Source organism: Spermophilus citellus (genome assembly GCF_964194105.1).
Source record: "Spermophilus citellus genome assembly, chromosome: 3".
Classification (NCBI taxonomy): Eukaryota; Metazoa; Chordata; class Mammalia; order Rodentia; family Sciuridae; genus Spermophilus; species Spermophilus citellus.
The window spans coordinates 25,108,404-25,122,046 of record NC_138184.1 but is presented as its reverse complement, the minus strand read 5'-3'; the positions used below and the strand labels follow the sequence as shown (position 1 = coordinate 25,122,046).

The following is a 13,643-nucleotide window of genomic DNA, read 5'->3' as shown; positions in this document are numbered from 1 at the left end:
GAGGGCAGGATGCCTGAAGAATAGCCATGTTTATCGCCCTTTCCACACTATTAGTGTGGTGACTACCCTTCCATAAAAGAAATATTATGGCTCAGGCCTGTGGAAAGGGAATATTTTTTGTACACTGAATTTTTTTTTAAAGAGAGAGAGAGAGAGAGAGAGAGAGAGAGAGAGAGAGAGAATTTTTAATATTTATTTTTTGGTTCTCGGCAGACACAACATCTTTGTTGGTATGCGGTGCTGAGGATTGAACCCGGACCGCACGCATGCCAGGTGAGCGCGCTACGGCTTGAGCCACATCCCCAGCCCCTGTACACTGGATTTTCAAGGGACAGGGAGGTGGTGGGAGGAAGCCTGGTGAGGACTTAGAGTGGGGGACCTTGGAGTGGGAGCTAAATATTCAAATGGGGGGGGGGGTAGAATTGCTAAAGGGAATAAGGTGAGATTCTGACATTATTCCTGGACTGGACAGTGTCACGGAAATGGGCTCTGGGATCTTCCATGCCAACAACAGGTGACAAGTGTAGCTGCAGGCCCGGAAGTATGAGGTCGGAAAGACAGTTGTGAATGGTTTCAGCACCAAGGACAGAGACCGCCTGCCCCCTCGGGAGCTGCAGATCAGAGCGTCCAGGGAAGCTGACCTTTGATGTTCCCAAACATTTCAAGGTCAGCAGGTCCAACATGGGCTCCCTGCCTTCCTTACAACCCTGGATCCTTCCTCCAGTGCCCCTGCTTTAGAACCACCTCTCAGTTAACCAAAGATGACTCCTGAAACCCTGGAGTGATCTTGGACTCCTCTTTTTCTACATTCCCCAATCTCAATCTTGTTGGTCCCTTCCTTTCAGAAAGATCCCTGTGATTTACCTCTTTCCCTATCTAACATGCCTCTGTCCTCATTTAGGCCACCATTGAGATGGAGTGTCTGGATTACTAAAACATCCTCCTGATCTCTGTGCCTCCGGCTTTCTCCCTGCTACAGACTTTCCCCCATGTCAACCCACTGTCCATAGCAGCTGGCAAGGTGGGGCATCTTTAAGGCACAAACCAGAGCCCCTTACCATCCTGCGCTGGTTGTAAGTCTCAGATTGGGGTGATCTGTTGTCATCTGTGGAGCAGTCCGACACTCTTGATTTCATTCTGTGCTTTCTCTCACTGGCATTTTTGGAGGCTAAAGGTGATCCATTGTGGGAATGGAGAGAGGCTGTGTCAATCCCCAGTGCTGTCAGCACCTGAGGAGAAAGAACAGCAGCTGCACCCAGCAGGATCTGGTGGGCTTAGAATAAATGTGTCCCCCTGACATGGAGTGTCACAGGGATGGGGGATTTGAGACAGAAGAGGTTAAGGGTTAGGATCAAGGCGGTGGTGAGATTGAGACACAAAAGAAACATCCACCTCTGGGTCACCTCCCTCCCTCAGACCCTGCAGTCGACTCTTGGTGCCCCATTCAGTCCTTTTTACAAGGTTTGTATACCTGTCCCTAGCTGTTTGTGGCGGCTGTTAATGCACACACCTACATCATGGAGAAAAACTCCATAGGTTTCCTTCAATGGTGCAGATATGGGGGTACAAAAGGCCCAGCAACTTGCCTCAAGGAGGGGCTAACTTTGTTGTACAAATCATGCTCCAGAGCTCTCCATGGACTCAGACTGAAGCTAGTCTTGGGTTGAGACCACTTCATTGTTTAGTTCTGTTCCCACTCCACCCTGCTTCCTTCATTCCACTTCTCCTGAGAAGACTCCCTGAATAAATTACTTATATAAGAATCCTCATTCAGGTCATCTTTTTGGAGAAAAACTTCACTAAACAATCCCTGAGGTAAGAGGCATCCTCTTGCAGTTACCTAGAATGGCAGCTTATTCTAAGTGAAACTTGGTAATTTGTAAGTGAATCTAATTCAGACTCTATCCAAGAATATACACTGTGCTGTTGTGTTCACAAAGCATTTTTTTGTGTGTGCCAGAGATTGAACTCAGGGGCACTCGACCACTGAGTCACATCCCCAGCCCTCTTCTGTATTTTATTTAGAGACAGGGTCTCACTGAGTTGCTTAGTGCCTTGCTTTCGCTGAGGCTGGCTTTGAACTCGAAATCCTCCTGCCTCAGCCTCTCAAGTCATTGGGATGACAGGCATGTGCCCGGCACTCACAAAGTTTTTGACCCTTACAAACCAACCTCCTGCTCCTTCCGGAGCATCTCCAGGGCCTCCTGGAACTTCTTCTCCTTTGCTTCAATTTCAGCAATTGTTGCTTGGTTCTGTTCCTCGTACGCCATGGTGACCACAGCCAGGATCAAGTTGACTAGGTAGAAAGATCCCAGGAAGATGACCAGCACAAAAAAGACCATATAAATTTTCCCAGAAGCTCTGAGAGTCTGCAGATTCAAGGTAAAGAAGAGAAACCTGTACTCATAGCACGTAGGTCCCTGAGGTTAGGTGAGGATCCTCCAGGAGCAGTATAGCCATGCAGTGTACCCACCAGCCTCCAGCTTAGTCTGTGCGGAGACATGCAGATCAATACCTGCTGGTAGAGGCGTTCCCAGGAATCCTGTGTCATGAGGCGGAACAGTGAGAGGAAAGCCCAAGCAAAGGAATCAAAGCTGGTATAGTTAAAATCTGGGTTTTCAGAAGTTTTAAGGCAGATGGAACCAACAGGGCAGTGGCTGCAGCAAGAACAGAGAAGGTCATTGATTGTGCAGCCCTGCTTCTTGGGGCTGCAGGGAAATCACGGGGTTTGAAGTCAGAGATCAGAGTCAAAGGCCAGGCCTTCTTCTTATTAGCTGGATGACTCTTTTTAAAATGTTATTGGTTCTTTTTAGTTACCCATGATAGTAGAGTCCATTCTGATATAATTATACAATTGTGGAATATACCTTATTCTAATTAGGATGCCAGTCCTATGGTGACATTCACTGTAGTGCATTCATATATGAACCTAGGAAAGTATGCCAGATTCATTCCACTGTCTTTCCTATTCCTATCCCTCTTCCCTTCTTTCTTCATTCTCCCTTGTCTATTCCACTGAATTTCTTTCTTTTTAATTCTTTTTTTGTTATATTTTTATTTTTTAGGTGTAGATGGACACAACACAATGCATTTTATTTTTATGTGGTGCTGAGGATTGAACTCGGGTCCCGCCCGTGCTAGGCGAGCGCTCTACCGCTGAGCCACAACCCCAGCCCCTCCACTGAATTTCTAATCTCCCCCTCCCTAATTGTGGGTTAACTGCCACATAACAGAGAAACTAATCTATCTTTTCTTTTTGTGTGTGTGTGGTGGCAGGGGTGGGGGGCGGATAATTGGCTTATTTCACTTAGCATGGTAGTCTCCAGATCCAAGCTGAATGATTTTGGACACTTAGTACCTTTAGGATTCAGTTTCTCTCATCCCTAAAATGGAGATGCTAGTTCTTTTACTCCAGAATTTTATGTCTAGGGGAGTATCCTGGGAAGGCCAGATGACTGCCCAGACCTGATTCCATAAGGTGTCAAGTTCTTTGCCAGTTCATACCAGGATAAGGAGATTCCGTAATAATAATGCAGAATGTAGTCATGAGCCTGTTGGCATTGTCTGCATGGCTGTCTATCAAAGGAAGACTGACCAATTATAGATAACAATAAAAACAGCACTTTCCATTTGCTTTGCCAACACTGCAATTTGTTCATCTCAATAATCCTTCTTTACAGATGAGGAAGGTGGGGCTCAGAGAAAAATCAGTTGGCTAAATCCACAAAGGTGCCAGCATATTCATTAGAGAGGAGAAATGTAGCCATAAAGGAGCCCAATACTTAAGTCAGCTCAGTCTCCTCCTGAAGATAGAGAGGCTGAAGGCTACTTGGTGAGGGCTGGGGTGGATGTGCTGGACTTTCTCTTATATATATACACAGGTGGATAGATGAAAAGAAGTATCTCTCAGCTCAGTGCATGTGAGTAGCTCCCATCTACCCCAGTGGGGATGGCCTGATCAGGGACACAGTAGCAGAAACCTTGTGTGAACTACAAGATTCTTTTACTCCTAGGTGTCATGCCCAGCACCAACCTCAGGGATTCTCCTTACTTCAGACATCCATGTGAACACATAGCTTCAAGACCCACTGAATTGATTAGAATGCTGGTAAATTAATTACCATCAATTCCAGTTCGATCTCCACTGTGAGATTTGCAAGTTCCCTGACTCTGCAGACCCACATTTAAAGGCAATCTCTTGGGTTGTTCTCCCAAGGAGGTAGTTTTCTAATGGACTCTGAGGACAGGCTTATTTCTAGGTCTTCTGTAGGACCTCACCCTCGTCACTCTACATCGACAGCTTACTGCTCAGTGTAGCAACAGTTAACTGATCTGAGGATTTAACGAGACCATGGTGCACAGTCTCTTGCACAGTGCCTTTCACATATTAAATATTATATTTAAAATGCAAATTAAAATTCTGGCTATTGGGAGCTTCCAAAAGGAGGGACTGGAATAGCACAAGTGAAAGAATGCTGAAACTCCTCAGGTATTGTAGTACTCATTCTTCACCTCGAGACCCCAGATTTTCCTCCCATGGTGCCCTTGATCCATGGAGGACTTTACTCAGGACCCTGGCTCTTCTGTGGCCCAGCATCAGACCCAGGTTTGGTGTTCACAGCAGGCTCCCTTGAGGCTCACTGTGCTATCGTTTGGAGCTGACCTGTCAACTAACTTCCAAGCTGGGTCCATTCCTCCACTGCCTGGTTTGGACCAGCCCAGGAGGAGGTCTGGCTTCTCTGTGAGCTGAGGAGGGAGGCATAGATGGACCCCTTACAACTTTATAATGGGAAAGTACTTGGGTTGCTCTGGAGCTACTGCCTTGAGAAATGCCATCATCTAGACACGAAAGGGACATTGGAGGTGGGGGGTTTGGCTCAAATCCAAAGGAAAATGGAGACTGACATCAAAACAACCTCCCTCCCTGAGCCAGAGACCCAAATGCCAAGTGCATTTGTGAGGACAGAAACCAAGGAATTGGATGTGGACTAAATTCTCTCTCTTGTCCTCTCCCCTCAGCTCTAAATGAGATTATTTTCCTAGTGAGCTGATTAAGGTAGAGCCTTATAGGTCCTGTCCAGCTCCACTTGAGCAATGGGGAGCTGTCAGATGATCAGGGAGTGACGGCACTGTGAGTGTGGATCTTCCAAGCTCACAGATATGGAGGCGGGAGAGAGGGACCTGACCTTTCTGACCTGCTGCTTGAATCTTTTCTGCTCATGTCTCACTCCAGAGGCCCAGAAGCCAAAGCATGAGGCAGAACCGAGGAATGCTCACCCCTTAGCTTCATCTCACTTTCTGTTCTGCCACCTGGAATGGTCCCCATCCAAGCATCTCTTGGAAACCCCACCTGGAAGCATCCTACCTGCCCTTGACTATTCAACCACTGCCTCCAGGAAGCCTTCCCCGCACCTCACTGTTTTTCCCCAGCCCATGGAGCCTGTAGCTCAGCACTTGTTCTCCACAGTGCAACTTTTTTTTGTGTGTGTGCGTGCATGAGAAATAAAACACCACCACCCCCCCGGCAGCTTACAAGCCGAATTTAGCATGTAGACATATTTTATTTGGTCAACACAATATGTAGACATTTTGGGGAACGAGTAACCAAGTTTATAGTCGGGGAATTTCACTTAAAAAATCAAAATTTCCTGTCTTTCTTTAAAAGTGAAGAGAGCTAAAAGCAGTGGGCCCACATTTCCACATGGCAACCACAGGCTAGAGTGAGCAATGACTGTTCCCTTAGATGGGGAATGAACTCCCAGTTGCTATGGTTCCCTCCTGGCTTGCTCTACTCATTTGTTGTTATGTGTCTGACCTCTGAAGAAATTTGAAATTGCAAAGTGTTATGCATGTGTTTCTTCCTCTAGTATGCAAGAATAATGAAACCTATATAATGGAGTTAGCTGTGATAGTTAAATGCAGAGCATTTGATATAAATATACTTAATAAATATTAGTTTCTTCCTGGAGTAGGACATTTTCAAAATGACTATAATTCTCCCCCTTTCACTATCTTACCTCACCCCTTTGCAATATGACTTTGCATCTCTTTCCTTGAGCCATGAAGTCTATTTCCTCACCCCTTGGATCTGTACTGGTTTGTGACTTGCTTTGGTCAATAGAATACAGAAAGTGTGACATCATACCAGTTTTAAGTCTAGACTTCAAGAGGACTTTCACACTTCTACTATTTCTCTTGGAACTCTGGTCCTGCATGAGAACAGGCTCAGGCTAGACTGCTGGGGAATGAAAAAATCACACATAGAGGACAGGTATTCAAGATCAGCTGTCTTGCTATTGATCTGTCCACTGTCTGCAGATGCATGAATGGATCTCTTCAATGCCACCTGATCTTAGCCCAAAATGCTGATGCATAGAATCATGAGCTAAATAAATGGTAACTGTTTTAAGTCATAAAATCTGGGGGTTGTTTGTTACATGTCAAAAGCTAACTTGTACACTTCTCTATTTTTTTCCTCCAAAAAGAAAAAAAAAAGTATTTCCTGCAATTTCAGAATCCTAAGCAATCGCTCCACCTAATTCCTATTCATACTGATTAGGTAGAGTTGATTAGGTAGGTAGTTATTCAGTATAGTTGATCTAGTATAAGCAGTTGGTTCTGATGATTTTTAAAATTTGTTCTAATTAGTTATACATGATAATAGAATGCATTTTGACACATTGTACACAAATGGAGCACAATTTCTCATTAATCTGGCTGGACATGGTGCAGAGTCACACCAGTAGGGTAATCATACATGTATATAGGGTGATGATGTCTGTCTCATTCTACCGCCCTTCCTATCCCCACAATCCCCTGCTCCCCTCACTCCCCTCTACACTATTCCCATGAAGTCTAGGATAGCAAAGACCATGGCTTATCCATCTTCCTCACAACCTGCAACCCAGATTGCTGGGCTTTGGGGCTGTCATGGGAGGGTACTCACCCTGCATCAGATCCATTGCCACACAGTAAAGGATCAGAAGTGCCTGGCTTAATAACATACGATACATCTGCCAAAGAAAGGAAGAAATAAAAGTCTTACATATACGATTCTGAATCTTCTGACATAGGCCTATATAGCAAACACAACACTTTCTAAATAATCTCTCTGAGTGGAGGTGAGCTCCCTCAGCTGCATATACTCAATGGGCACTCAGCTGACATCCTGAGCCATGCAGAAGGTGTAAAGTCCCATCCAAGAAGGGTTGATCAGAGACTTCAGCTCTAAGTCCTCCCCAGCACAGTCAGAATGACTTGCTTCTGGATTTAAAGCTAATTTCCTTGCAAAAGGGATGCTGAGCAACAAGCAATGGTGACCCCAAAGTGAAACAACTCAGAGGAAGCATTTCAGCGGCATTGAGGAATCAAACTATACGTCTACACAGATCTCCAGAGGCCTCCCCCTCTCCCTTGTCCCAATGTCCATATGGTCCTGCTGTCCCAACCAGGCTTGATCTCCATGATAGAAAACCCACTCACGTGTTCTGTGAGATGAGTAATTAGAGGTGTCATCTGGAGCTGTGTCATTCCTGACACACTTGTTCTTGAGGTTGCCCTTGAAGAGCTGCAGGCCCACCAGGGCGAAGACACTCAGGCAGAAGACGGTGAGGATGGTCACATCAGCCAGTTTCCTCACCGAGTGGATCAGGGCTCCTACAATGACCTTCAGCCCTGTAGGAGGATGAACGTGATACTCCCATGTGAATGAGGCACCCCACAGGACACAGGCAAGCATCTGAGCCATCCTCCCCACTCTCTCCTTATAGGTGTGAAGTGTTTATAAATTCCAGGGCAGATCCAAGCCCAGCTTCTCATCTGGACCTTGCAATAGCCATGAGAGACAGGCGAGCAGGGGCTATTATTCTCATTATAAAGATAAGCAATCGAGTACTAGGCAATGCATTTCTTATCATCTCAGGGCTAATAAATTTCTGATACAAGCAATTCCATTTTAAAAATTGCTGAATAACCACTATGTTCTCATGTGAGGTTACTCACTTATCTCCAGTCATGTGGCATCTTTCAGTGCTCATCTTAGTATCTCTGTTCTGGAGAGAGGCAGTTCAAGGCATGGGACTCATGAATCTCAGTGTGTGTGTGTGTGTGTGTGTGTGTGTGTGTGTGTGAGAGAGAGAGAGAGAGAGAGAGAGAGAGATGAACTTAGCAACAGAGTTAGACCATGAAAACCACTGAGAATTACTGAGGTAGAAACCAAGAAACATTGAGGAAGAATATCTCCGAGCCAAGCAGAGCTGGCAGCAAAGGTGTGGGCCGTGCTCATTGAAGAAGGGGTGACTGTTGCTCCGGCAAATGAAATTAACTTCTTTGGTAGGGAAGCCTCACAGGCAGCCGAAAGAGCTTTGTCTAGGGAAGCAGTCAGGGCTGTCTTTATGGTGAACCAGTAATCCATTGAGCACTCCACATGGCAGTCCCTAAGCTGAGAGCTGAGTGACAGCTGGGGCACTGGTGTGCAGTGGGGGGTTTGACAGCGGAAAGGAAACTTCATGGTGCTATCAAGAGGATGAGCACACAGAGGAGAGTTCTTAAACTGAAGTTCACGATGGGAATGGGGTAGCTGGAGTGTGGGGAGGTTGGAAAAGGCCAGGGGGTGTCCTTATCACTATGTTACAAATACTTTGTCCTTGACAGAGCCCTGAGAAATGAGTGTGAGCTGAGTAAGGAAAGGAGGAAGGACATTCCAGCCCCAGGCTAGGAGATGAGCATGGGTTTGGAGTATTTGTGGAATCACGGGTTGGATTCTGGAACATGGTGCAAGGTGGATAGAGGTGAGAGAGGAAGCCACAGAGGGAGATTGGACAGGTCAGGTCTGTGAACAAGACTCAGGATCTTCTGGCTAAGGGTAGGTGAGAGAGACACCAGCAGACACAATTGTAGTTTCTTCATGGACTTTGTCCAGGGGGAGTTGGAAAAAGGGTTTCAAATCTCTCCCTGCAGAGCCAGACATGGACTGGTAGAAAAGGATTTCTGCTCTAGAATTGGTGTTTCTGTTTCCCCAGTGAGGGAAGAGATTCTCAGTGGAGAGGGGACACCATCCTCCAGGCCACAAGGGGGTGAACAGAGGGCTGTTTCAGGGTGTTTACTTTATCTCTGTCTTCACCATCCCCACCATCAAACTAGTGGGGGTTGAGTAGTCACAGAAGGGTGACAATAGAGATCTTGGAGACCCAATAAGATGAGCTTTGGTGGACTACACTTGTTTCTGAATTCTCTATCATCAAGACTTGCTTAGTTTGGAACTGGAGAACATCAGGCTAAGTGAAAAAAAGCCAGATTCAGAAAGCCCCAGGCCCCATGTTTTCTCTCAGACGTGGAAGCTACAGAGAAAAAAAGGAATAAAAAGGGGGACCTTGCAAACATTGAAGGAGGATAAGGAGTAGAAGAGAGGGACCAATGGGGAGGGAGGAGGAAAGGGAAAAGAAAAGATCTGGGGAATGAAGTTGACCAATTATGCCATATGCATGTATGAAATTATCACAATGCATTCCAATTTTACATATAACTATAACACACCAACTAAAAAATAAATAAATGGAAGGAAGATCAATAGAGTGAAGGAAGGGGATCAGGGAAGAGAGTTGGGAAGGGAAAGTGAAAGATTGGGAATTGAGATGGAGAAAACTGTTAGCCACATCCCCAGCCCTGTTTTGTATTTTATTTAGAGACAGGGTCTCACTGAATTGCTTAGCTCCTCACCATTGCTGAGTCTGGCTTTGAACTTGTGATTCTCCTGCCTTAGCCTCCAGAGCTGCTGGGATTACAGGCATGAGCCACTGCACCTGGACTCCAGCTCACACTTTGCTCTTACTAGTAGTGACAAGGCCTAGAGATTGTGTTTTCTATATTAAGAGCCTTGGTTTCTTTTTCTCTTAAATAAGGACAGTAGTCCTTACAGGGTTTTTGTGAAAACCAAAGAAGGGCATTAGGCTGTGAAGACTAACATTTGCTCTGTGAATACATGTGCTGGTTAAAGCAGCTCACCTGGGATCACAGAAACTGTTTTTAAAGCTCTAAGAACTCTGAACGTCCTCAGGCCAGAGATTCCTCGGAGATCTATTGCTGCACCAACATATCTGTAAGATCAGAAGTCAGTCAGCATTTCTGCACGGAGACGGCCCCAGGAATTCATGCAACATAAGTAAGGATAACGTCCGATAGCGTGAACTTAGGAAAACTCAGGACAGAGACTTAGAACCTGGTGGCACTACCATCTGTAGACACAAGCACTGATTTAATCATCACATTCTCTTTTGGAAAAGACCATTTTAGAAGATGCACCATGATCTAGAGGCTCTGTGCACCACACAGATGATGAATATTCAAGCACGCAGCCTTGGCCAATCTATCTGCTCAGACATGGTTCCTCTGGAGATGCCTCCATGTTGGCTAGTTACCCAATATGGGCAGGATGAACTTTGCCTCATCATTATCAGCTCAGAGCTGAGGTCTTTGACTTGTTCCTGTGGATATGGGACTAACCTGAGTGACTTCAAAAGCAACACTCTATGGCAAGAAAACCCCAAGCCAGATAAGGAAGCTGAAATCAGGCGAGGAAACATGTCCAGAGCCTGAGCCTGAACACACAGGGACAAACACAAATCAGTGTGGGCAAGTACTCACGCCAGGGTGATGACGCTAAAGTCCAGCCAGTTCCAAGGATCTCGCAGGTAAGTGAACTCATTTAGACAAAATCCCCTTGCCAGTATCTTGATCAAAGCTTCAAAGGTGTAAATGACCGTGAAGATGTACCTGGGGAGGAGGGTGGAAAGGGACATTAATGGGGCCGCGGAGAGAGCTCAGGTGGTTCCTTCTGCGTCCGGGAGGGGAGATGAGCTGCTGTGGTTGTTCCAGGGCAGCACATGCAGAGAACATCATCAAGATGAGGAAGGGGAAGAAATCGAGGGAAGGAGACAAGACACAGAGTGAGGAATATCAAGAGTTGCACAAATGGGTGGGGTGGGGTGCCGTGGTGAGGGGCTTGTGTGGCTGAGATGCCAGCAGCCTCCGAAGGTAGGCAAAGGGCAGTGAACAACGATCCTCCTGTTCCAGGAGCCTTCCAGAGGCTGCTGTCTTATGGATCTAGAGGCTCCTTTTCCAACCTGTTGGTAGTGGAAGAAGTAGAAGAGGGATGAGGCTCTGCTACATCCCTCCTCCCCAGACTTCTCTACTTCCAACTCTCATTCCTTCTCCCACCTTGTCTAGTCTGCCTGGGTTCCTGGTCTAAGTGCTGTGAAAGAAAAAGGCATCTAAATCCACAAGTGTTTTCTCAGGAGGATAGATCCAAGCAGAGGAAGTTATCTCTAAACAGCCTCTTTATTTGGCTGGGTGCCCCGTTGGGTTTGGATTTGAAGAGATGACTGTGGAGTTCATGTTGGGATTTAGGTTTCTCAAGCGTTTGGAGTCCCTCCATCACCTGTGGCAGGATGTCACATTCTAGCAAGCATCGGAGCCACCTGAAAGTCTTGCTCATTTCTAGACTCTGTCTTGAGGGTGTCTGAATCTGATCCAGTAGGTCTGGGGTGGGACCCAAGAATGTAAATTTCCCAACACATTCCCAGCTGAGGTTAATGCACTGGCTCAGAGAACCACTCTTTGATAACCACTAACTCGAAGAATTTAGTTGCACGCAAAAATTGCACATAATTCTGGATATACTGAAAAAAAATTAAATTATAAACATTTTCCTCTTAAAAATAGGAAAGGTTTTGATTAGATATGGCAGATAGAACACATGTATTTACCTTCATCCTTCCTGACCCTTCTCAGATGACAGCTAAAGGATTATTTAAAAAGGCATGAACCTACTAGGACAAACACAATGGAGAGTACAACCTAGCCTTCTCAAAACTAGAGAATAAACTGATGAGTTTATTCTGGCAGAGCAGACCTCAGAAAACTGATAACTAGCTACAAGTAGGATGCACCCGAGCAAGCCAAGCTCTCTGCAGAACCTCCAACAGCCCAGGCCTTAGAGATGCTCAATGGTTCCAAGAGTGGACTTTGGGACAAGAGTCAGGGGGAGCTGAGAGGACTGTTTGAAAGTCTCTACAAGAAGCAATAGGATTGTCTAGACCTCACTGTACCCTCCACTTGGTGATGAACGCTCTCCTCTGTCCCAGAGGTGGAGTGGATGTTCATTCTCAAGGGCTGAACAAGAGGAAGAGAGCCGCATGCTGAAACATGGTTATAAAGAAGAGTTTGTGTACTAAAAGGCAGACATCCCTCTTCTGCCCCTCATTAAGTTCCAGAAGGCAGCCAGGTTTATGACTCATGAAGATGATGCACTTTACCACTCTAGAAAGCAGCATGGAGATTTCTCAGAAAACTTGGAATGGAAACACTCATTTGACCCAGTTATCCCACTCCTTGGCATATACCCAAAGGACTTAAAATCAGCATACTGTAGTGATATGGCCACATCAATGTTTATAGCAGCTCAATTCACAATAGCTAAGCTATGGAACCAATCTAGGTGCTCTTTAACAGATGAGTGGGTGAAGAAAATTCGGTATATATATATATATATATATATATATATATATATATATATATATATATACGCACACACATATACATACATACATACAATGGAGTATTTCCCAGCCATAAAGAAGAATAGAATTATAGCATTTGCTGGTAAATGGATGGAACTAGAGACTACCATGCTAAGTGAAATAAGCCAATCCAAAATAAAACAAAACAAAAAAACCAAAGGCTGAATGTTCTCTTTGATATGCAGATTCTGACACACAATAGTTGGGGGGGATAGAATTTCATTGGATTAAAGGAGTCTGAAGGTAAGGGAGTGGGGTGGGGATAGAAAAGACAGTAGAATGAATTGGACATAATTTTCCTATGTTCATATACGAATACATGACCAGTGTAACTCCACATCATGTACAACCACACAGTTATACCCTGTGTATGTACGATATGTCAAAAAAATTCTATTGTCATTCATAACAAATAAAAAAATCAGAAAAGTTAAAAAAAACAAACAAAAAACAAGACAACAACAAAGAAAGATGTTGAACTCTGAGTAAGAACAGCCAGGCAAGGAGAGTCGAGAATTTCCTGTTGAAAACATTTATATTCAGTGCACAAAAATTCAAATACATCTTACATCTTATAATCCAAACGTTTTACCCGAAATGAAATAAAAGCAAACCTACAAGCAAACCTATATATGTTTACCTGCTAGTTCACTGTACCTGAAATATCGAATAAAAAGAAGAGAAAACCCAGAGTCCCCCAAATGGCTCTCAGAATGCTTTTCTACATCTTGTCTGTGTGTGACACCTTCTCTGTGACTTGATTAGGCGGGGAATGATCAGGGTGGTGTTTTGTAGCTCCAAATAACTCTTGAATTCCAGTTCTATTCAGCCTCCACTTGTTCTTTTGACTTCTGATATGTTTTCTCAGGGGGAAAATACAAGATATTTTCACAAATTGCTGATAGCTAAAAAAAAAAAAAAAAGTACTAGAGTCTGAGAAGGGCTGTCTTTGAACAGTCGGCATGTCTGCTGCTCTCTAGAAGGGGTTTGCAGGAGGGCAATCTGATGGGCTAGGCAACTGGGGACTAGTGAAGACCTGGCCCTCCAGAGCCTCTTCAAGGGGCATCA

At 45.1% G+C, this 13,643-nt stretch overlaps 1 protein-coding gene across 1 annotated transcript in view; it reads right to left on the bottom strand.

The window, feature by feature from the left end:
- The window catches only part of SCN10A (sodium voltage-gated channel alpha subunit 10), a gene marked incomplete at both ends in the record, with an annotated part of 91,724 nt that overhangs the window by 56,258 nt on the left and 21,823 nt on the right, over window positions 1-13,643 (bottom strand). The window contains 7 exons of the mRNA XM_081283225.1: window positions 1,059-1,229; window positions 2,172-2,369; window positions 2,516-2,657; window positions 6,947-7,013; window positions 7,483-7,674; window positions 10,003-10,094; window positions 10,642-10,770. Of these exons, the coding sequence (XP_081139351.1) occupies window positions 1,059-1,229; window positions 2,172-2,369; window positions 2,516-2,657; window positions 6,947-7,013; window positions 7,483-7,674; window positions 10,003-10,094; window positions 10,642-10,770 (991 nt within the window). The remainder of the gene's footprint in view (window positions 1-1,058; window positions 1,230-2,171; window positions 2,370-2,515; window positions 2,658-6,946; window positions 7,014-7,482; window positions 7,675-10,002; window positions 10,095-10,641; window positions 10,771-13,643) is intronic.